A 23,507-nucleotide genomic window follows, 5' to 3' on the forward strand; every position below is an offset into this window, starting at 1 on the left:
ACCTTTCAAAGAAATGGTAGGGAGATTTTGGATCACATCTTTTGCAACTTCTTAGTGTTAAACATCAAAAATCTGTTCTGTCATTTTGCTAAGTAACAGAGTACAGAGACTGCAAAGTTGTTCTTTTGCTCTTGGAAGAAATGGCTACTGGGCATATAGATGGACAAAGATATGGTTTCAGAGGTTACAAGCAAAGTGAATGATTAGGCAGCTCAAAAATTCACATCGTAGGTACTGGATGTAGGAGATAATACAAGGGTTTGTCAGTTGACTGTTGACACTTTGCACAGTCATCTGTGAGGCTTTAGCGCTTCACAAATCTTACTAGAAAAATATTTTTTTTCTCTGAAGTCTTCTAAAATCTGCTGTTCTCCAGAGATGTAAAAGGCTGTCTTGGGCATCACTGGATTTCTTAAGTTTCTAGGAGATCAGTTCTTCAAATTAGCTCTTACTGCAATAAGTATTGACTAACTCTGTAATGTGGTCATGTAAAAGGTAAAATACCGAGAAAGTCTACAAATGCTAACTGCTGCTCTCCTTCAGGAGGGGCAGGAAGAGGTCAAGAGGATCAACTGGAAAAACATGAAGATAAGCGAACAGGTGAGAAGAGTGGATACTTTTTTTTACATATGTCATTATGGCCTTAACTACTGAGCAGCTTATACTCTCACCTAGTGTTGAATTTTCATCAGAAAACTCAGGATGAGATCAATAATATGCTGTTCAGTGAATTAATTCATTTTACTGAAGTACATCAAGAACGCAGAAGGAAAGTCAAGAGCCTTTAAAATTTTGGGCTGCTGGCACTTGATTTTATTGGGCGTATCTTCCTTTATCTTCAATTAAGATCAATTCAGTAGCATAATTTAAAAGAAGCTGCTGTTCCTTTCTGCAGCTGATGGCTTTGTACATCTGACAGTTTGCTCATTTCTCTTCATTGTAGCAAGATAGCTGTCGAAAGGAATTCAGAAAACATCAGTCTTTTCCATCTTTACACAATTGCAGGAAGGTTAATTTGTGATCTCTTGTTCCCATCTTTTTTAAACAAAAATATGTTTTACTTTTAATACAGAGGTCATGTTCATCTGAACTTATTCTAAGAACATAACTCTTTGTAGCTTATGACTTGAGGAGTGGAGGGCTTGTCTTGCTTCTCCCCTGATAATGCCTCAGAAAAAGTCAGAGGAGAGTTGTTTGTAGGTTCCCAAATCATCTGGACCACTTCTGTATCATGTCATTGTTCACTTCTTCATGATTAAATAATCTAAACTTTTGACAATAGTAAGCAAACCTGAGTCATACTTTTAAAAGCTAACTTGTGCATGTGTATCTTGGCAAACCCATGAGATTGATCTTTGGCTTTAAACATTCAGTTCAAAAATGGTTGTTCTTGCGTGTTTTTCCTTCTCTTATAAGAGTAGATCAGTGCATTAATAAACATTGTCAAAAATGATGGCTTTTGATGACATTCATCTTGCATGCTGAGAATCAGAATATTCTACACTTTCTTGTCAGGTACTATTTGAATTTCTGATTTCAAAATAAACATGCCCAAGAATTCTCTTCTGGCTAGAGTCACTGTAGAAAGACCTCTCTTAAAAACATTGAAGAATTTGACTCTAAATTTGCAAGGACAGTAACTTTCTTTAGCTTTAACTTTTTAACTTTATTTAACTTTCTTAGGTAGTTCTTTTTCTAAATTCTGTGAAATACCTGGTTAGTCAGGTATTACTGAGAAAGAATGTATTCAAAATCGTACATTGTGCTTTAATAGTTGAACATTTTTTGTTGTTATTTCCCATTTCCTTGCTGATACATTTGGTTTTCTCTGAAGATTTGTGACCCAAAGGTAGATCTGTGAAGGATACCATCTTTAAAGAATTCTGTTTAAATAATGGTGATTTTAGTCWATTTTTTCTCCCTCGATTCTGCTTTTTAGGTGTTAGATAATATTTTGAATTTCTGTTCTCATTGCAGTATATCTTTCTGTTTCAGTTTTGTTTTATATTTTTACTAAAGGATTTTTAAGCAATATTTCTTTCTTGCTGAACAGTTCTGTATCCACAAGCATAATGTCATCAGTCTAGCTTGTGTTCTTACTCATACATACCACGAAGACTTTTTACTAATACAGTTGTTGTGGTAATGCCAAAACAGTATGAGTGCATTGAGTACTACCTCTTCCAATAACTTTGGGATTTGAAATTTTACCTATTGGGGGTACAGACAGGAGAGCCACAGAACAAAATTTCTTTGCTAAAAATCTGTATGTAACTGAATAGCTGTATTGAAAATGTAAGAAGCTATACAAAAAATCCCCAAATTTAMACCAATAGTATAGCTTTTAATCTTTCTATTCTGCTAAGAGTTGCTTATAGTACAATAGTACAGTATTTCTTGAAAACAACAGTGATGTAGCTTATAATTGAAGCAGCCCAAGAAGAATGAGATATACAGTCTGTTCTCAAGTACCCTGTATCTTAAAGTAAATTAAACTGAGTTTACTTTGTTAACGTTATGATTTGGTGCCAAGTTCTTCTAAGTCTTTTAAAACTAGTATACTTGAGCATGCGAAAGGTGTAAGTCAACAGAGAAGGCTAGAAATTTAGTTGACTTCATGAATGTGTTTTGAAGATGAAGAAAGAACACTTATTTTCGTTGATAAAGAAAAAGAAAATTACATGGCACCACATTTCTGGTTTCTCTGTATCACTTTAGTGGCATAAAATAGTTACAAGCTGACACTGTATGGAATCTTCTTAGGGGCAGTTTCTTCCCTTTAGCAATGGATGGACATGCTCAGATTATAACTGTTTAAACTGATTACAAAAAGATAAATGTGTTTCAGAGGAACACTAGCTTTTTGAAATTGTATTATACTATTCAGTTATTGCTTCTCTTTCAGAAATCTTTTTGTTTATCTGCTTACAATTGTTTTAGCTGTAACAATAATACAATATTTTTTTAATTATCTCTTTTGAAGTAGCAAAGTATTTATGAAACAGATATATGCAGAAGTACCTGTATATATCTGAAATATCTGTGTAGAGACAGACTCTAAAACTCTCACAGTATGTAGGTCAATAAATCATTAAATGTGACCTTTTTTTAAAAAAAAGTTTGAATGCAGATGGTAAAAAAAAAAAAAAAAAAAAAAAAAAGTTGCAGAAATGATCTCCGAGGGAGGCTTTCAGCACTCTATATAGCATACCTGATACTGTGGATCAATAATTATCATAAGACTTACATCATACCTTCTTAAGCAAAAGACTTCTGTTCTTAATTGTGAGACTGGACATAAGAGTGTGTAATTTTCCGTTTAATTCCACAAGGTGGTGTGGCTAAATATGCTTTCTGGAAGTCTCAGGATTATTGGCTAGTAGCTAAATGAAACACCTGAATAATTTGTCACCCTGCTCAATTTTTCATTTATTTTATTTTATTTTATTTTATTTTTTAATTGAGGCAACTGAATTGCTGTTGTGATTAATCAGTTGTTATCTCTGGGAAAATTGCTTGCATTCTGCTTTTCTGACCAAACTTTGAATTTATTGCTGCATGGTCTGAGAAATTATATTTTCTAGCTTCTGACCATCAGCTGAGAGTAATACTTTGGATTTAGGTCTATTGGGGGATGGGACTAATGCTATCTAAAAACTATGTTTTGGAGTTTTATTTTATCAATGGTATATTACTGTCTCTTTTTCAAATATGAGATGATAATGATTAACTCTTTCTATATAGGTCTGAAATCACCAGAGGAACCATTGGTGTATTTACCACCAAAGGATGCTTTTCCTAATGACCCCCGGGTAATAAATAGACCAAGAAGTTCTGATTATCAGTTTCCATACTCTCCATTTGCAGACACACAAAAGGGGACAGCAGAAGATGGACTTTATACAAGACAAATGGAAAAACTTGAAGATCAGTGTGGGCTAGCAGATCAGCCTTTTACAACTAAGCATTCCATAAGTGCAATAATAGAGACTACATTATTAGAAGAATATAATCTCTTTGCAAGAAAGATTCAGGAAATTTTGCAGCAAAAGAATATTGCATATGTCAGTGGAATGTCCACACCAATCTTCTCGGCTCGAGAGAGGATAATGAGACTTTCTGAATACATATGTTTACAAGCATCAGAGATTTCTGTCCAAGAATATATAGAGAGACTGAGTGAGAAGTTGAATAGTGTTATTTTGTCCTCTTCATGCAGTAGACATACTCCACCAATGTATTCTAGTCCTGAATCAGCAGATGTAGTCACTAATGCTGCCCTGAATCCTCCATCAGAAGTATTGCCTGCTTGCAGGGACTCAGACACAGCGTTGTTATCGGAGCCATTGTGTAATAACGTTGTGGAGGACCTAGATACTGTTGAGCAGTGTTCATCAAGCTTTCCCTTAGCGAAAGAGGAAGATCATGCGAATGCCAAAACAGAGGATGAATTGACATCTGATCAAACATCTTCTAGCGGTGATCTGATAGAGCCACCAGAAAAGACTGAGAAATCCCCAGAGAACTTAGGCATTTCAACCCAACCAGCCCTTTCTGATTTTATAAGCCAGTTAAAACCTGAAGTATTTAACAGTTTGGTCAAAATTATTAAAGATGTACAGAAAAACACTGTGAAATTTTATATTCATGAAGAGGAGGAAAGCACTCTGTGCAAAGAAATCAAGGTAAACACATTCCAGTGCCTCCAATTCTTATTTTTAATATATAAAAGTATGTAGAGTCTTTCAAACCAGAATGTACAAAACTGGACTTTGAAACAYGGTGAGAAATTTGTTTCAGAAGATTTTTGACTGAATTGCCAAAGTAGGCTATCTTACTGCGTTTCTTGTTTGAGGTTTCAAGGTAGTCTTACTTAGCTTTGTAAAGTCTCTTTTTCTTTCCCAGTTAATAGTTCAGATAACTTATAGAGGTTGCTGTCTTTACATGTTTAAATGTGTAAGATTAAAGTGGTAAGTGCAATAATGGTAACTTCTGGTTTTACTTGAGAATTCATGCAGGCTGTCATTCATGTCATTCATGTCATTCATGTCATTCATTCATGTTAGGCTGTCAGTTGGCCACTTAATGTGCTGTTCTGTAAGAAGGACTTGCTAAAATAGTCTATTTTTGTATTGCTATATATTTCTTGTTAACGTATCAGAAAGACAAGAAAAGCAGTCACTCTGAGTTATATTTGAATGGAAAACTTATTTAACAGGGTCATTGGAATAGTTTTGCATGAAACTTGTAGGGATTGTTTTGGTCTCACAACCTCTTTGCTTTTTCTTCACAAACTTATCTTTCTGCGGTGTAGGAGTATCTTACAAAATTAGGTAATACAGAGTGCCATCCAGAACAGTTCCTTAAAAGAAGAGCTGCACTAGATAAACTGTTGATAATTATTCAAAATGAAGACATCGCCAACCTCATCCACAAGGTAATTTACATAAATACATAAGTACTGTAGAAAATTACTGTTAAAATACAGTAAGAGCTCATTTTGAAAAAGGTTATTTTCTCATAGTAAAGCATTTAAAGGAAGACCTATATTTAGTTGCCTTCTGAAAAACAAAACTAGTTGTGACACTATCTTGTCTTGCTACATTGTATCCCCGTAACATCATCTATGTCCAAGTACACATTTTAATGAGTATTTATTCTTACTAGTCATAAAGCTGTATAGAAGCTGGAAGTTTTGCTTCTAGTTGGATGCTCTAATGGCAAGTGAAGGCAGCTGTCAGATTATTCTAGGTATTCGTAACAGGTGTGGGTTATAAGTGCATATTGGACAGAAAGTAAAATTATTTTAAGCACTCAACTTCCACTGCGTCTCACTCCTGTAATAATTCCCAAGGCAAGAGACAAAATAACAACTTGGAAAATGTGTTTTGAAGTTTGATACTTACTATTTGATATCTGTGATTCACAACATTTTTAAACAGATACCTGGCTTGGTAACTTTGAAGAGGCTTTCTTGTGTCAGCTTTGCTGGTGTTGATAGCTTGGATGATGTGAAAAATCACACTTACAATGAATTGTTTGTGTCTGGTGGTTTTATTGTGTCAGATGAATCTGTCCTTAATCCAGAGCTCATCACAGTAGGTAAGTGTGGAGACAGGGGTGGGGATGTTTGGTTTTGGCCAGTGTTTTAAAGCTTCAATTTTAGTATTTGAGAAAGAGGCTACATTCAGAGCACTGAATAATTACATTCTCCATTTGATTTTCAGAGATGGTATTGCAAGCTTTTTGTAGGGCTAGTTCAATGTCTTACCTACCTCATTGGCCTTTCTGGAGAACATGTGAACTTGGAGACTATTTTACTTTAAACAACCTAATCTTGTCTTTCTTAAATCTGTGTTAGACTGTGTAGTTATGTATACAGACGTTTTATTCTTGTTACTCAGTCTACAAATAACCTAKTCAAGAATACTAGAAAACATTCACTATTTAAAATGGAATAGTTAACCGTTTTACCAGCTTTTTATAGATACATGGGCCACACAGATTATGCATGGTAGAATTCAGCTTTTATGTAAGCAGACACCATTGTTATGGATCTGACCTACAAAAAACAAACTCAGTTTTGTAATATAGTCCACAACTAATCTACTAGGAAGAAGAAAACCTGAAGTACTGGGGGTAATGTTCGTAGTTGTGTAACTACTAAAGATAACAACTGAAAAGTTTTATGTATGCACTGAAGTAGTATTTTGAATTTGCATATCACAAAATTTAACTTCTCTTTCAAATATTTCCAAAACAGATAAACTAAAACAATTCTTCAAGTTTCTTGAGGATCTCAGTACCCCAGATGGGAAATGGCAGTGGAAAGTCCACTGCAAAATACAAAAAAAACTTAAAGAGCTGGGGAGGTAAGCAGTGTTCTTCAAATACCAGTTGATAAAATGCTTCTGTTTTAAATTATGCTTTCAAAAATTCAATTAAATAGAACTCAGTATTATGTTCTTCTCTTGATCCTGTATTTAATATTTAGACTGACCTTAAATCAAATACCCCTTTAACATTGGGTTTGTTTTCATTCCAGAATGAATGCTAATGCCCTAAGTCTGCTGACGCTTTTGAATACCTATCAAAAGAAGCACTTGGTTGAAATTCTGTCTTACCATAATTGTGATTCCCAAACTCGAAATGCTCCAGAGTTAGATTGCCTTATCAGGCTCCAGGCTCAAAATATACAACAGAGACATGTTGTCTTCTTAACAGGTAAAAATAAAATATAGAAACTTCTCTCTCTTTCTTAAGAGGTAAATATTAATATAAAATCTCCTATATATTTAGAAAAGAACCTCAGAACACTTTCCAGTTATGCCGACAATGGAATAGTAGTTGCAACTGTTGATGACTTCATGCAAAATTTTAAAAGTCTTGTTGGATATCACAACTTAGTTACTGAAGAAGACAGCCTCCCTCCCTCTGATGTTCATGAAAGACAATCAGGTAATACTCAAAACGTTTAAGGTTTTTTCTTTTTTTTTCTTAATCTAATTAGTTGTATGGGGTGGAGGTCTTTGAAATAGCGTGCCTTTACTCTTCTTGTAAATGAACACTACTGAGGGCAAGGAAAACCCAACTCTCAAGCTACTATTCTTCTATTTTAAGTGATGGGGGAAAGCAGCTGGGATGGAGTGCAAAAGAGATCTTAAATACATAATTACAGGCTAACATGGTATCCAAGAAAGTAGATGAATGCCAAAGTGGCATTCCATTCTGTTTTCAGGAAAGGATAAGCTTAATGATAGTATTTTAGAAACTGAGGACTGAGATGTCAGTAATTGTACTCCTTTAATTGTCTGATCAAATACTGACCTACTGTATAACTTTAGATGCTGTTTTGACATTAACCCCTTTGGAGCTGGGAGTTGGGATTTCCCAACACTAAACATGAACACAATGCGCAGAAGCTTTTAGCATCGGAATAACTGGACACTCACACAGAGGGTTAAGTGTGTATGTTGAGTAAGTGAACAAGAGTGGCAGAAGACCAAGACTTAAGTGATATTGGACTTACAGACCTGAAGCATAACACTCTGTGAGTAGTGTATAGCTTTTCTAACAAAAGTTTGTATTTCAATAGAATAGGACTTCTCTCTTTTTTTTAATGTAGTTCTTGTAGAAAACGATGAAAAGGATGAGGAGGACATGTCTCTGGATTCAGGGGATGAAACATCACAAATAGAAATCTGCAATGATGCATCTAAGTATCATACTCATTTGGAAACTTTGCAGAGAGAGGCCAAGGGCTCATATGGAGTAGTTTCAAAAGAAAGCTGCATATCAGTTACAGAGTTATCTCCTGAAGCACAAATTGGTTTGATGGAAAAGACTTCTAGAATTGATTTAGAAGAGATATTACCAGTTACTCCAGTTTCTACAACATGCTCTGCTGAAGGAGAAAAACACAGTTCAGTTGAACAAGTTCCTTTCAATAACTTCCAGGTTTATAGTAGACAATTAAGCATGTCCCATCAATTCAGTCACTTTAATGTACTCACTCATCAAACTTTTCTGGGAACAACATACCCAATTTCTACAAGTCAAAACCAAGAAGGAGGCAACTATTTTCTATCTGCTTATAGTCAGAGCATGGAAACAGAAAAGTCGTCATCACCTGGTAGTTGGGATGTGAATTGTGATTCTTCCAGGCCATATTCAAAACAGAAATAAACTGACAAGTCTTTTATAAGTTGCTGTGGACTTTTCTGTTTCTAAAATGGTGGATTAACACAATTTCTATTTTATTCTGGAACAAAATGTTTCTTGTCCTTTATCTCAAACATTTTCTTGTCTTATTTAAATCATGATGGCCTGTACTTGTTGAAAGCATCTGAAAACTGAAATAAATATATATATTTTTTAACATTTATTGTACTTGAATTATCTTGTTTGTTGGCACTTTTAAGTTTCTACATTTGTATTTTACCTGTACTTGGGCTTCAGTTTGAAGTCTATTCTAATGTAAAACTGAATGTTTGCCTAAAATATGTGAAACAGCAAATTTTTTAACTGTAATAGTATCCAAATCACATTTCTTTACGTAAATATCAAAACTTATGTATTTATTTGACATTTGACACGAATTTTGTACAAATGTTTTTACGTACTATAAGGCAGTGTAGTTATTTTAATGAATATATACTGGATTTTGGCTAAATACCTCAATTAGAGTAACCAATGGTGCAGTTCCATTACAAAAATAAAATAAACTCTTAATGCACAAGGGACTTACTAACAAGTTGCACTGTCTGTATTTTTTATATTGTTTTCAAAATACATAGCGCATACCCAAATTTTATTTCATGAAGAGCGGTCTTCTGTGTTTAATATCTGATATTACATGCTTACTACAGAATCATCAAGATGGCCTTAAAGCTTTTATCTTGTCATTACAGTAAGGAGAGAAGGACAAATCTGGTTGTAATGAACACGGTAGTTTAAACTTGTGTTAGAAACCTCACTCCTCTTCCCCTTTACCACAAGGATTCCTATTTTTTAAACTAGTATTGTCATAAGTACAGAGTTTTTTTCTTTACCTGGTCCTTTTTAATTTTACAGCTGTTGAGTTAAACTTCTGTTTCCGAAGCAATTCTCTTTAAACTGAAGGCTAATAGTGACTCATTTAGTGCATCATCTTCTCTATCAAAAAAGCTTCTGGAAAACAGTAGCAGGTGGAAAAATAGCTGGCAATTCTCAGGCTACCCGTGTTCTCAGATTGTTTTTGCTTGTGCTAATGCCCTGACTCTTACGCCTATTGCTCTTTTTAAGTTGTTCAAAGTGTCATGTTTTTCTATTTATAGTTTAATTTCTTTCTTTTTTTTTTTTTTTAATATACAATGTGTGGTAGTACAGTGCCAGGTAAAAGTGTTTGAAACTACATCACTGTACAGCTATAGTGTTTAGTTGGGACAAATACTGTTCCTAAGATGGTAGCTTTAAAAAACAGCAACAACAAAAATATTTTTCCTAGAACTGAAGGTTTCCCCTCTGTTAAACACTTGTTTAATTTTTTAAATTAAAAACAAAACAGTAGGAGCCAGTTGTTATCACTCCAACCCCCAAACATGACAAATAAATGATGAGAATGTTTCTTCAGAAAAATTCCTTCATATGAATTAATCATTTTGTGCAAAGCTGTTCTACTACACGTAAGTTTAGGTTAGAATCTACACCTGTGACATGACTTGGTGTGCGTGTGGAGGGAAGTGCAGCTACTGCTGTAAGCTCATATTCACGCTATGTCTAGAAACAGTTGCTGCTGGGAAGAATCTCTGTTTAGAGGTTCTATGGCATTTTTAAAATAGGTTATATCACAGATCAGCTACCATGAAGTCAGGTTACAGGCCTGCAGCAGTTATCTAAAAGAGAAACACCTATACCTAAAGTGATCCTGTCTTTTCATGGGATCCACCAAATGAATCCAAAGTAACATTCAGCTCTGGCTGGAAGATTTGAACACTGACCTGTTCAGATCTTGTTTGTAAGTAGCTTTCTTAATTTGAGTCCTGCTGCCTTGGTCCCAGTCCATTACAATATTAAGTGGTGCTATACTGCTTTAGTTGAGAGAAAAAAATAAAGTGTGATTCAGTTGATTCACCACTTTGGTGGACTTAAAAGCCAGGATTACCTGAGTTAACAGACATCCTGTCTAAGCCTAAAAACTGTCTGAATAATTAAAATAGTGTCATATAGTTTAAAAAAAAATACCAAAAAGCTTACCCAAGCCATTCAAGATGTATCTTAATTCTTTTTATTTATCAAAATACACATACTTTCAGTCCTATTAAAAAAAGCATGCAACGATCCTATACATTGTAGTAGTGGTTTATAGGAAATAGACATATGTCTTCAGTCAGCCTGAACACTGTTCTAAACAGAGACTCCATCATTAGCTTAATGTATTGTCAATCTGAAAAGCAGTGTGGCCCTGTAGTCTGTCAGAATTCACATAATAAGTTAAATCATATTTAAAAAACAAAAATCAAAATTTGTTATAGTAACAAAGTGCTCCATCTTTACATTTAAAAAATCTGTATGTTCATGTATACCTTTTAAAATGGTGAAATAAAGTTCTCTTCTTGAGCTATAGCTGGAATTAAACCTGTCTCCAACTCCTTCTGTTTCTGCAGGAGGCCCTGAAACAAAGGGAATGTAAATGTGAATGCTCTGCCTCCCTGATGCAGCCTGAAGTAACAAAAAGTGTCACTGCTTCATCCATTAAAAACATTTACTTATTAATGCTCATTGCTTTTTACATGTGCAACTTAAGAAAGTAATACAACMTAATACATTCAGAAGAGAAGGAACTGTCAAAATTTCCYGTCCTCTGCAAAAGACCTGCTTAAGTGTGAGAAATTGGAAGCCCATGCTAATGTTTCTAGGGACAYAAGTGAGAGCAATGATTTTTTCGTGTATTAAGCTAAGTTGCTTACTCAATACATTTGGGATGCAGCAGCTCCCAAGTGTATCCTGTGAAGAAGTACTCTAGCATGTTCTATAGAACGTGTTCTTCTAATACGAAGAGCCAAGCCCAAACCCTTGAGCAGCAGCAGCTCATGACGGACAGCATTACCGTTTTTGAACTGGAACAGGAGCAGAAATTTTATGATGTTGGTATAGGTAAAAGGTTCCTGCTTTGCTAGTGGGTCTCGTAAGTACCGCGCAATGGGTAAACCTGAAATAAGGTATCTTGGAACTGTATCCTYGGCTATGTATGTGAGAGATGATACTTTTCACTGTGATTAACAGGATCAGCTGTATGGCTACATCTGGCCCTTGGTACCTTAGTTTGGTACCAAGGAAGTAAGGGTAAAAACAGTCCTTCTCCTCAGGCCTTCCCTAGAAATAAGGGATAGTATTTGTGTCATTCCAAGTGCACCAGCTGCCGACTTTYAATGACTTGATGAATTGCTTCTTAAAATAATCAACAGCTATTTACTCTGTTAATGGATCAGTGAACTTGTTCTACCCTTGTCAATGATTACACTTGTTACAGAGTGTTTTTTGAAATTGGTAGCAAGTTACAAAACAAAGTAATGTAATAAATTTTGTCTTAAATTAAATGACTGAGAGCAGCGGCAAGCAACAAAGAAAGAATCAGATGAAATGAAAACCCAAACAAATTCTATTCACATGGTTTACAAAGGTGATTAAAGCTGCCTAGACAAAAGCAAGATTAAAGGATATAGATAGGGGCAAGTAGTGAGATCTTTCTTTGCATGTTGGTGGCTGGCAAGATTGCTTAGCCTGGCAGGCTACAACCTGCTGGCAAGTGTTTTTATTCCTTATTAAAACAGGTTCTTTTGTTTTATTTTAAAGCTTTGGCTCGTCTTTTTCTTGTTTAAAGACACTTGGGCTTATTCCACTGACTACTTTGATCTAAGTGAGGAAAGTAAGTCTGTTGTAGTTCCTGTTACTGCTATCAGCTGAAATACAGGAGAAAAATTTCACTACAGCAGCCAAGACAGAGAGTGTCCTGCCGTCTCGTAACAGATGCAATGACACAATCTCGCTCCCTTTAGTGAAGGAGCACAAGGGTGTGGATTTTTTTAATCCTTGTCTGCCGTCCAGTCTTACGGGTGTCTTCCATGAACTAGCTAGTTAACAGCAGCTAGAATGTTACTGAACAATCCTGAGTGTATTTATCTGTCACTCTGTTTGGATGCGTATTTCAAAGCCTAAAGAATAGTCAAATATGCTTTGAATTTCCCCAGACAAAGGACCACTTTACACCCTGAAATTGTTGTGTTTCTGAAATTACTCTAGAGTTCCTGAAAACACCAATCCAATATAGCTTGCCCACACTCTCTGTATATATGTATGTATGCATCATTATAAAAAAAAGAATAAATTACCTTCTGAAACAGAAAACTAGAACTCTGCTCTATTTAAATTACGTTTCATTCAAACCACTGCATTACTTTTCCTTTCTCAATGAAATACTAATGCAAAGCAGCTGTCATCAGCAGAAGTATACCATGAAGAGTATCTAAAAGTTCAATAGTTAATGTCCTATATGCATTCTACCGCTGCTAGGATAATTGAAAAAGAACTTTATGTGATTTAAATTTACTCTCTTTCAGAACCTAATTCCTTTGAAAGACTAACTTTAACATTAGTTTTCAGCCACTGTAAAGACCCGAATGCACATTATATAGCAAGAATATCCCCAAGCGTGTGTCTCAAAAATTTGCCATCACTGATGTTAGCACCTTGAAACGCTTATGTATTCTTGGCTTTTGTTCACTTCAGCAAGCATAATGATCAATTTGTGCTTTGAAGCTGGCTTTGCTCTTAACCAGAGCACTATTTGCAAATGAAACTTGGATACAGAATACTTAATGGTGGTGGATTATTAACAAAAGTGTTAATGACAGTGGGAGAGATCTGATACAGTCAAAGCTACTTGGAAGCCATTAGAAACTATCAAGTTTTTAGTGTTCTTGTGTTACATATATATATATATTTTTTACTTACAGGTTAACTATGCCATCACTGTGTCTCCTAGTGACTTCATCTAGAGGAGAACCATGACCCTTCGTTGGGCAAATCATTTGCYTACTACTGAGGAATTTAAATGTGTGTAACAGAACTATGTCTTCCTAAAGCACAGCAGGTAATTAAAACACTTACTTAACCACTGGTAGTTCTGGTGCACCAAAGTCTGTCAGACTCTCATCCTTCTATTTAGATTGTTTATGCAATTTATTGCCTTAAGGCATAGGAGAATAAATGGCATTGGAAGCAAAATACTACTTCTAGTATAGAGCAATTAAAAGATACAGACATATACAGATTTTTAATGTTCTTCAAGGAAGAAATGCAAGCTTAAATAACTTTCTATTCTGTCTTGCAGTCCCCTCTCTGGCCATATTGCTACATAAAAAGAAACTGTCTCTGTAATTGTTCAGATCTGCAGTCTGAATTTGCTGCTTTACTGTTAGCAGGTAGAATATCAAATTCATTCATAGTTGAAAACTAAATGTAACATCTTTTTCCCAGCGTTCCGGCTCCAAACACAAAAATACATACCCTGTTACCCGTTATCTTTTGCACTGCTTCAATTTACTGTAACACAAATCATTAAAGACACTCTTACCTCATTCAAAATTGTTTTAGCAGTCCTGCAGAGCTATCATTACCACTAACTTACTGCATACAGAACAATGTATACAAACATATTCAGGCTTTTGTCTCAGATTCCTCCTATGTGTTTTATTCTGCCATGTTAAATTTTATTTTTAATCACTATATCTGGCTATGATTAATATATTCTGCATTTTTAAACATAAAACAAAAGAATAGCTACCCTAGAAAGATTTCATAAATACTTCAAATGTGCCAAGTAGAATATTTTTCCAGGACTGATGCAYGACTACCACCCCTTTAGCTCTTCTGCAGCAGCCGCATAGTTCTACCATGATTGGCTCACATGAAGTGCAATTTCACTAACAAAGGTTCTAGCATGAGGTTAAAAAACTTCTCCTTTTTCCCTTGAAATTGAAACATCCTTAGTACTCTAACTATCAATATGCAGAGACTAATAAAGCCATTCCTCTAGGTATCCGTTTTCTCAGGTGCTCCACTGTCTCACACCTAGCTAAGAGGAGTCTGAAGATGGAAGTAAAACATGAAAAGTAAAATTGAAGATAAGAGGAAAAACAGCAGAAGGGCCAAAACTTATCAAAATGATGGGAAAATGAATGAAAGACTAATGCTCATGACTAGTAGTCTGCAACGTTCATTCTTACTTCAGTATGTAAAAACATTCATGTTTACTCAGTAACTTACTTACCTGGCGTAATTCTGACAATCCTTTGAGAATTGCTTGTTGTCTCTCTCTGCTTTTAACCACATCAGGATTTAGAAGAGGATCTCTAACATGATCAGAGCTAAAAATTTGTCGTGATGTTGGGTAAGAATCTAAAAATAAATACACATCAAATCAGTTAACAATACTCTTTATCACTTTTGTTTTAATTCTGAAGTAGTGATGCCAGCCTGTAAAAAAATTATTAGRTTGCAATCATTATGTTTTTATAAAAATCAAACAGCATTGATCCCTAAACCCAAAATCTATACATATAGTACCTACAAAGTGCACTAATACTTCATTGAAGGTAAACAAGCACAAAAGACGCAGATAAAAGAAAGTTTTGCTGCTCTTTTGAATTGAGGGAATTGATTTTTGTGCTTTTTTTTTTTTTTTTAATATGGTCTATAGTTTGGGTGCATAAGTGCTCTTTACAGTGTTGTGCCACACTTGGGTTATTGTAGAATTCAGTAAGAACAAATACCAAATTGAACAAATTGTAGCAGTTTTAGCTAAATAATACTTATAACATTTCTTCTTTTCTACATGAATCAGTTCACAATACATTGCAATACCATTAAACTGTTGATATTGTGGGTCATGTGTTGAAGGTCTCGTCACCGGCGCATCTGGATCAAGATAATACACTTCATTTGTTCGAACGTAAGGAATGAAGTGGGACGAGGCAGGCCTCCCAGGCTCGGAAACTGCAGTAGGGGAGCTCCTTTGTTGCGTATCTGTGTTGATACTTTTCTCTCTTCTACTATTGTTAAGCACCAGGAAATTAGAAGTATATATCTGTTTTTGTTGTCTCTGGTGTAATCTGTTCTTAGCTGCTGGAACAGGTGGTGATTCAGATCTGTGTAAAACAATTTCAATTAAAAGGAAAAAAAAACAAGTAATGTGATTAATCTTCTTGAACAGTAGAGATTAATACTCAGAGGACTGCACTTTTGATCATACATTCYTGTGTATTTCTAATCATAGACGATTCAAAAAGAAATCCACAGATGTATCCAAATTCTTTAAAAACTRAAAGAAAATCTAAATAGAAAATATGTATCAATGCATCTATACATTTCATTGATGCAAACTATTGACATACCTTTCTTCATTCAAATGATTCTTATGTAATTGTTCTTCCTAGAAGAAAACCAAAGTTAGTCAAAAGTAAAATTAAAAGCTTCACGTTTTTGTATTAAGCATTTTCATTTTTCCAGAAAAGTTTGTTTTGAAATTCCATAACGACTATTCTACTTGACTTCAGGAGAAAGATATTTATCAAAGATTTCATTAAAGAAACTTTATTGTAATATCTATGAACTGAATGGAACAAATTACAGAAAGTTAAAAACTTGCTTTAATTTTCTATGTCTACAATAGTTCTAAGTACAATCAAAAATATTTGCTATATTTCCCATGACCCTTAGAAAGCTGCATTTATAAACCTGAAAGGTTCAGCGTAAAATGATTATTAAAGGAAAGGCCTTATTCTAGGTGAGGTGGGTGGCAGTTTTTTCTTGCAAGTGAAAAATACAAATGTATCCCACGCTTCTTATAGTATCAGACAATCTTTAATTATCTTACTGTTCTGCTTAAAACTTATTGCCCGCCTCTGGCATACAGAWTTCTTGAACCTGGATCTTTCAAAAATGTAGTTGGAAAACTTATATTTAAAACTAACCTCAAGTAAACCAACAAATTCAGTTTAATAAATGAATTCCTAAAATATTTAAAAACACCTAAGTGAACACCCAGTTCACATGTAGTTTTCCACAGCTTCTAAAATAGGTGTAGATAGCCCAGTACAAAAATGGCTAAACGGAACTGAAGTGGCCACCTTTTCCTACACACGATTTTTTCATTGGAAAGTGTGAAAAAGTGAGGTGGTATATTTATATGCACGTACACACAGAGATATTTGATAAGTGTTTTCTTTAAATGAAACTTTTTTTTTCCAGCCATAGGCTACACTGGTGCATGCTTACTGCAAATGGAAGAAAAAGAAAATATTCCACTAATCATACATTTTTATGACAACAGTTCATCCTCAATAGTCTTTTTTTTTTTTTTTTTTTTTTTAATAAAGATAGCCCTGTCCATCAACTATCGCCACAGCAAACGATTTGTAGGATGGAAAACAGCAAGTCAGCGATATCATTCTACTCTGTACACTGCTTTCAATGAAGATCCCACTTTATGTAATGAATCAATGCTAACGAATAAGTTAAAGAGAATAAACACTCTGGAGAATTGAAATAACATCAAAATGCAAGTCAGAAAAAACTGTATATATTCTTCCAATCATGATGTTCAAAACATTAATACTGTTCTTTACCCAAAGCATGGTAATGGCAAAACGCTTGAGTTACGTAAGTGAATTCCTGTCCAGACAGAATGGAGACAAAAGTCTTAAAAATACTTATCATTGTTGTCAAATACCACATAGTTACCTTTCTGATTGCATGTCCCTTATTCTTCCTATTCATTTCCTGGTGAGGTGAAGGAGACCTGTCTGAAGAACTACCCTTCTTTTGGCAGAGATTTCCAGGGGTATTTCTTTCTACCAACTGAAGCAGCTCCATTTGTCGTCTTACTTTATTTTCTTCCCTTTGTCTCTGTAGCTGTTTAGGGTATCTTTCTGATGCTGGAATGTATCTTTTCCCAGGTTTGTTTATGTTCCAGTCAGGTCTTTTGTCACATTTTTCCATAGGTTTAACCTGTCTTTCTTTTCTTGCAAATTGTTCATATAGATCATTGTAAATGTCATCATTCTCTTTTTGTGCAATTTTATTTTTATCTGCATACTGTATTTCTTTCTGGCATCTTTTGCTGTTAGAGGTTTCTTTATATTCTATGGAAATATCAGGTGATCCGCAACACACAGTTCTTTTCTCAGCTGACTCAACATATGCTGACGTATTAAAGTCATCTAAAAAAAATATATTTTAACTCTTACCTAAGCTATTCAAATGACTTGTTTGACACTTGTCTGCATATCAATCATTACAGATTGTATTCAAAAATTGGCTGTTAAAATCTTACAATGTTTTTTATTATTTGTGAAGTGGAAGAAAATTCAGTAACTAGCAAAAAAAGATTGGAGAACAGAATCAAGTCACTGTGAAAGAAAATTTAAGTAAAAGGAAACTACATTATCTTAAAATGTGGAGTTCAGTTTCTGTCCCAGCCAATGATTAAAAAAAAAAATAAAAAGTACAGCTTCTGTTTAATTATTTAGCATGTTATAGTTTGGTCATATTCACAGTGGTACAGGGAATAACTTACTTTCCCAATCCTTGTCTTCGAATAGAAATATTTTGTTCGGATTTTTAAACTACTAACAATCCAGTTTCCTTCTTTACTACAAGGGATACACAAAAATATTACTCAATTTCTAAACTTTCCAAAATTTCAGTAATATTTCTATCAGCACTGTTAAAACCAAAAATACTAATTTTGCTTATGCAAAACGACATAAAACAAAGCTTTCACTTCTCAAGTGATGGGAAGTTAACAAATCCACTCCACTTCTAAATACAAGGCATTAAGTGACTGAATGTTTCCGCTAAATCTGCTCTTACGGACCTTWCCTGTAACATTAATAGATACACATTATGTTGATCTGCGTTTCTTAATGGTGTGATACATAATCAAGATAAAGACTGGAAGGCAGACTATTTAAATGCACCCACAATTTTTTTGGAGTGCTTAACAGGAATTGCAGAAAGCTTTTCTAATTGAATGTAAAGTCTCAGCTTTTCTATTTTCTAATTACACATTTATTAACGTTTCTGCTATACCATAGCATGTTCTTTAAGCCTGTAACTGAAGTATACTAAAATATATGCTAGAACACCTTAATAAATTTAGTTCTAGATGGCTTGTGGCCATGACTCTAAGCCAGAACTATACCGCAGACTGGCTGATTTTAATTTGTAACAGGTAAGTAACAACTACATAAATGCATCATGTATTTAGAATATAATTAGTGTTAGCAAGCAGCTGCAGAAGTGTTTTTTCACAAATCTAAAGAAAGCTCTCTGCTCACTTTTACATCTCAGATTAACTGAAATTGCTGATATTTTACTTGTGATAATCTAACACACCTGTGTCCATCCAAGTAATTCCTTCTAGTTTTATTCCATTCTGAGTGACAGTGATTTGGCTCTAAAGCTTAAGTTACACAAACATGCTGTCCTACTTTTATTAGGTACAGGGAATAATTAAATTTAAGGACTGCATACCTGTCTGTACAGCAGTGTCTTTCCGTGGAGAAGTCTGCTGACCAACCTTACTGTTAATGTCATCAGAAAAATTATGACTTTGATGTGAAATGCCAGTATTATAATTTTCAAATACAGTATCACCTAAAAATAAATACATTACTAGATTTAAAATATTTATGCACCATTTAAACCATGTTATCGAGTTACCACAGTACTGTGGTTTTAGAACTCAAAGCAAAAGACTGAGAACTATGATTCAGTTCCTACTGCTCTACTTGTTTTGTTGAAAATCAAGTCAACAGTACTTAGGTCTGAATATTCYGTATGCATTTCTGGTAATATCTTTGCATTTCTTATCTTACATAAAAAGTATTATTTGAAGCTTAATAAAATACAATATTCTTAGTATTAGTTAACACTGATACTTGTTTAGAAGTCTCTTTAAATAGGCTAAAATGAAATTTGGTTCCTGAAGCAAAGGAGCAGTTTCTGGTCCTATTATGAATACAGACATTTTTGACTGGCAAAAAATACCAAGCCAACTCTCATGCAAACGTTAAAAGAATAGGCAAACTGAATATAAAAAAGTTGGTACTTACCACCACCAAGATTCTTCTGAAGTTTTGAAATGTCATGTCCTTTCTGTGCCAAGTCTCGAATGCGCTGTTCTTGTTTTAATCTCTGTGCTAATTCCTGAGCTTTCTGCATTGTCTGATAGAGCTCATTTGTTTTAAGAGTCATGAGCTCCTACAATAAAAAATACAGGTGATAATTTGAGAGTAAGATAAAAACGGTTAAGCAAGCCCCACATAATCCTTCAGGTTTACATATATTCTTATTTTGGATAAAGCTTTTTTTTAAAAACTACTTGAATAGATGCAATGCTTAAATATTTAACATTTATATGATTATAAAAACAGAGGTTTTCCTATGCAATTAAAATATGTTCAATCCTAGCATTAAATGGCTACCATTTAGATCCTTATAGCTACTTGTATATTTAACTCTCTTTTCTAATAAATGTGATTTCCTAAATGCCATCTGATCTGATTCATCTATGACTTCCTGTATCATGTGGTTTAAAGGAAATAAAAGAAGCTAAGATTAACATATATCTCCTTCCTCCTTGTTCTGCAGAAAGGAGGAAATAGAAGCCTAATAAAGGCAAAACATGCCTAAATCTGAAGATTCTAGTTTTTAGACTGTATGGGTTTAAGGTGCAGGAAACTGGTCCAAGGAAGATCTCCTTTCCAAACTTTTCTCTCTACACAGCAGCTTTTTCCCCTCTAAAATCTTGGCTGTGTTACTATCTTAACCCCAATTTCTATTTGCAATTAGAAAGGAAAACAACTGAGAGCAGGATGTAATTTGAAGGAGCTGAACTGTTACAGAGAAAGACAACCTCCCAAATTTTTAGCAGCTTCTTCTAGTAGCTATAGGCAGATGCTACATCTCTCCCTCCAGCAAGTGCAGAGAAATCAGAGATCCAGTATTTCTGTAGTTTCTAGAGGAGGGTGTGTCGCCATCTGGCAACATGGAATTTTCCTACTGTTCCAGGAATGAAATAAACACTAATAGCTGCTACTGGGCAAAAAGGGAAAGTAAAACATCAGATGAGCCTTTAACCTGTTTTGCACCTTCTACAAATGCTTCTGTAAGAGATAGGAATGTATACAAATGCAAAATGTGTATTCAAAAGTCAAAAAGACTGCTACCAGTGTAACTTTAAAATGAGCACGTAAAGCTCCGTGAAGTTACAGAGAAGAAACCTCTAGAACATGCCCTGGATTTTTTTTTTTTTTTTAATGACTCTTCCAAAATAGATCTTGAAGAATCTTTAATCCAGAGTAAAAGTACACCCAGTCAGTTACAGCTCATGATACTCAAGCATCTTGAAATCATCAGGTTACTAAGACCAAGAGTGTGATCACATACTTCAAGGTGTGTCAGTTTTTTTTTAGATCTGAATTTATTAATCACATTTGTGCATCGTTTTAAACTACGATCGCATATTTGCCAGTTCTTATCCATTTCTCTTCCTCAAAAGGGCCTTATCCAAAAGAGGAAATCTACCCTAAATTAGTAAGTGATTCTAAGTATATCGACTGAAGAAACAGTGTCAAGTGTCTAAAATACAGGTAGTTTTAATTTTCAAAAAGATGAAGCAGTATTGTTTCTAAAGTGAAGAAAAAGGACAAGTTGACAATTATACCATTCTTCTCAAAAAACTAACCTTATCACAGACCAAATTCTCTAAGTCTGATTACCATTTTGAAGCTTTGAAAATTTTTCCATACTTTATGATAATTATATTAATTCTAATGGAGATGTAGCAAAATCCCCTGTGTAGTTTCAAATTATAATGTCACCTTTCACTGTAGTTAAAAATAGTATATAAAAATAGTGTTTCAACAGTGATTACCTCATGGGTCTTACTTCTATCCACAGTATCTAATTTTACTAAGTACAGACAAGGCAGTAAAAATTTCCATTTATTTGCACTAAGCAAAATAAACAAAATGCAAAAACCCACTTCCTTTTGTTTTTGTTTCAGCATATCCTCTTCAAACTGTTTCTGCATCAGTTCTCTTTCTCGTGCTAGACGCTGTTCTTCCTCTTGTTCTTCCCATTTTCTCTGCTCTTCCTCCAGTTGTTTCTTTTTCCGCTTTTCTTCTACTTGAGCCATTATTGCTTTCTAGTATCATCATTAAAACAGTAAAATTAAAACACATAATGTAAAAGGAACCTATTACAAGCTAGTTAGTTACCCATATACCTTCAAAAGAGCACGTGTATGTACTTTTTAAAAATCAAAAGATCAAGGTAATTTACAGTTTGTGTGACATTCAGCACCAGGGAAAACAGCTGTCTAGTTAATTATGTACACACAGACACATACATATAAAATACTTTTTACTTAGTAGAATAGCTATTTCAAAGACTTTTTTTCCAATTTCTCACAAGACAGGTAGTTGCTGTATCACTTCTATGATACTACCAGCTCAGAAGAACAGTTTGGAGATAACATGCTGAGATACAAAACTAGTCATTTTCTATGTTTTCAATTGTGGCATGGTATTTTTCATAAAGAAGCGGTGGTCTGATTTTTAACTTACGTATTGTAAGCTAATACTTTGATCCAGAAAGAATAACAACAGTTTGACCAGAACAGGCTCATTACACCTATTATAAGATGTCTTTATATTACCCTAAAGACATCTTCACGAAGACACATATGTGATTAGAGTGCTGTAAAGTAATACATATTACAGTAAAGTAGATAAAATTTAAAAATTCACAGATTAGATGTCTCCAAGCATCAGTACTATTGATCAGTGTAGACTGAAGAAAATAGGCACACAAATCCTATTACAGCTCTAAAGACTGTTGTATGTTCTGGTTTTCAAGGCAAGAATTCAATCACAGAAAGGCTATCAACTCTGTACAAATATTACAAGAAAATTGTAAAATGTAACTGAGTGAAATACTGTTAAAAATTGTAAACATGTGATCTGAAGCATAAAAGTCAACTGCCTTATTGGATTCTGATATAAAATCTAATGCTTTAGTCATGTGATACTACCTTTCATCCATTCTTCYCATTAAAATAGCACTAGAGTTTCAAACAGAAGCTTACCTGGTGTTCTAACTGTTTCTGCCGCCGCCTCTCTCTCTCTTCAATCTGTGCAGGATCTAAGAGAGCTGTCATTGAACGAAGGAAACTATGAACAAAGAAATATTTGAATTTTTTTAATTTAAAAAAATTCAAAGGAATCCCAAAACCTTTCTTAATGACAAGTCTCAGTCAGATTTCAAGTAATATTTTCATATGTAGGCTATCAGATTGTATAAATTTACTATTATGAAATTCATTGTAGTACGAATAAAATAATATTATTTATTAATATTAATAAATTTTATTAATGAACAACAGAAACAGCTGGGTCTTTTTCRAAACTGAAGCATTTCTGAAAACAGCAAAAGCTAAATGAGCAAGATGTATAGATCAGATTTACAGAATTTTTTTCAAAATTTTTTTTTTATCCTTACAAAGCTCACTCACCTGACTTTCTGACTGTGTTCCAAAGGACTGCTTTTAGCAGCTTTTTCTGAATTTCCCATCTTTGAGGGCATGAGGTTGCCTAGAGCTGCAGGTGAAAGAGGGTGAATAAAAGCAGTCAGCTCCTTAGAATCAGGTGACGGACAAAGAATTTCAGGCTGCTTTTTGTACATTCCATTTAGGGGGTGTTGTGCATTAGCATTAAGGTGGTTCTTTAAAGAATCAAAATGCATTGCCCATCTGTCATGCTCTTCAGCCTAAACAAACACGAAGCAACAAAAAACAGCAATGGACTCAGTTACACTGTTTATGTAAAGGATGGTTAACAAAATAGACAATACACATTTTATACAGCAGGAACATCTGATAAGCTCTGCTATTGAGCTATAAT

At 34.4% G+C, this 23,507-nt stretch overlaps 2 protein-coding genes across 14 annotated transcripts in view; one reads left to right on the forward strand and one right to left on the reverse strand.

Annotated features, from left to right (window-relative positions):
• Nucleotides 1–9,253, forward strand: part of TASOR (transcription activation suppressor) — a 32,789-nt gene extending 23,536 nt beyond the window's left edge. For 2 of the 4 annotated variants that reach the window (XM_085302345.1, XM_085302347.1), the window contains exons 17-24: nucleotides 544–600; nucleotides 3,745–4,685; nucleotides 5,315–5,437; nucleotides 5,943–6,102; nucleotides 6,764–6,872; nucleotides 7,046–7,224; nucleotides 7,300–7,458; nucleotides 8,126–9,253. In XM_085302345.1, coding sequence (XP_085158471.1) covers nucleotides 544–600; nucleotides 3,745–4,685; nucleotides 5,315–5,437; nucleotides 5,943–6,102; nucleotides 6,764–6,872; nucleotides 7,046–7,224; nucleotides 7,300–7,458; nucleotides 8,126–8,685 — 2,288 coding nt within the window. In that variant the 3' untranslated portion in view covers nucleotides 8,686–9,253. Of the gene's footprint in view, nucleotides 1–543; nucleotides 601–3,744; nucleotides 4,686–5,314; nucleotides 5,438–5,942; nucleotides 6,103–6,763; nucleotides 6,873–7,045; nucleotides 7,225–7,299; nucleotides 7,459–7,844 lie in introns of all 4 variants that reach the window. The other 2 variants (XM_085302348.1, XM_085302346.1) reach the window with 2 other exon arrangements.
• CCDC66 (coiled-coil domain containing 66) overlaps nucleotides 826–23,507 on the reverse strand; it is a 34,914-nt gene continuing 12,232 nt past the window's right edge. For 6 of the 10 annotated variants that reach the window (XM_085302354.1, XM_085302352.1, XM_085302349.1 and 3 more), the window contains 10 exons: nucleotides 23,120–23,373; nucleotides 22,694–22,778; nucleotides 21,590–21,751; nucleotides 19,656–19,803; nucleotides 19,075–19,197; nucleotides 17,281–17,759; nucleotides 15,933–15,970; nucleotides 15,403–15,686; nucleotides 14,810–14,937; nucleotides 10,743–11,150 (listed from right to left, as the gene is read on the reverse strand). In XM_085302354.1, coding sequence (XP_085158480.1) covers nucleotides 11,067–11,150; nucleotides 14,810–14,937; nucleotides 15,403–15,686; nucleotides 15,933–15,970; nucleotides 17,281–17,759; nucleotides 19,075–19,197; nucleotides 19,656–19,803; nucleotides 21,590–21,751; nucleotides 22,694–22,778; nucleotides 23,120–23,373 — 1,785 coding nt within the window. In that variant the 3' untranslated portion in view covers nucleotides 10,743–11,066. Of the gene's footprint in view, nucleotides 952–10,178; nucleotides 10,569–10,742; nucleotides 11,151–14,809; nucleotides 14,938–15,402; nucleotides 15,687–15,932; nucleotides 15,971–17,280; nucleotides 17,760–19,074; nucleotides 19,198–19,655; nucleotides 19,804–21,589; nucleotides 21,752–22,693; nucleotides 22,779–23,119; nucleotides 23,374–23,507 lie in introns of those variants that run through there. The other 4 variants (XR_014895522.1, XM_085302351.1, XM_085302350.1 and 1 more) reach the window with 4 other exon arrangements.

The sequence above is a fragment of the Rhea americana genome, unplaced genomic scaffold (genome assembly GCF_003343005.1).
Source record: "Rhea americana isolate MKP2758 unplaced genomic scaffold, rheAme1 scaffold_19, whole genome shotgun sequence".
Lineage (NCBI taxonomy): Eukaryota > Metazoa > Chordata > Aves > Rheiformes > Rheidae > Rhea > Rhea americana.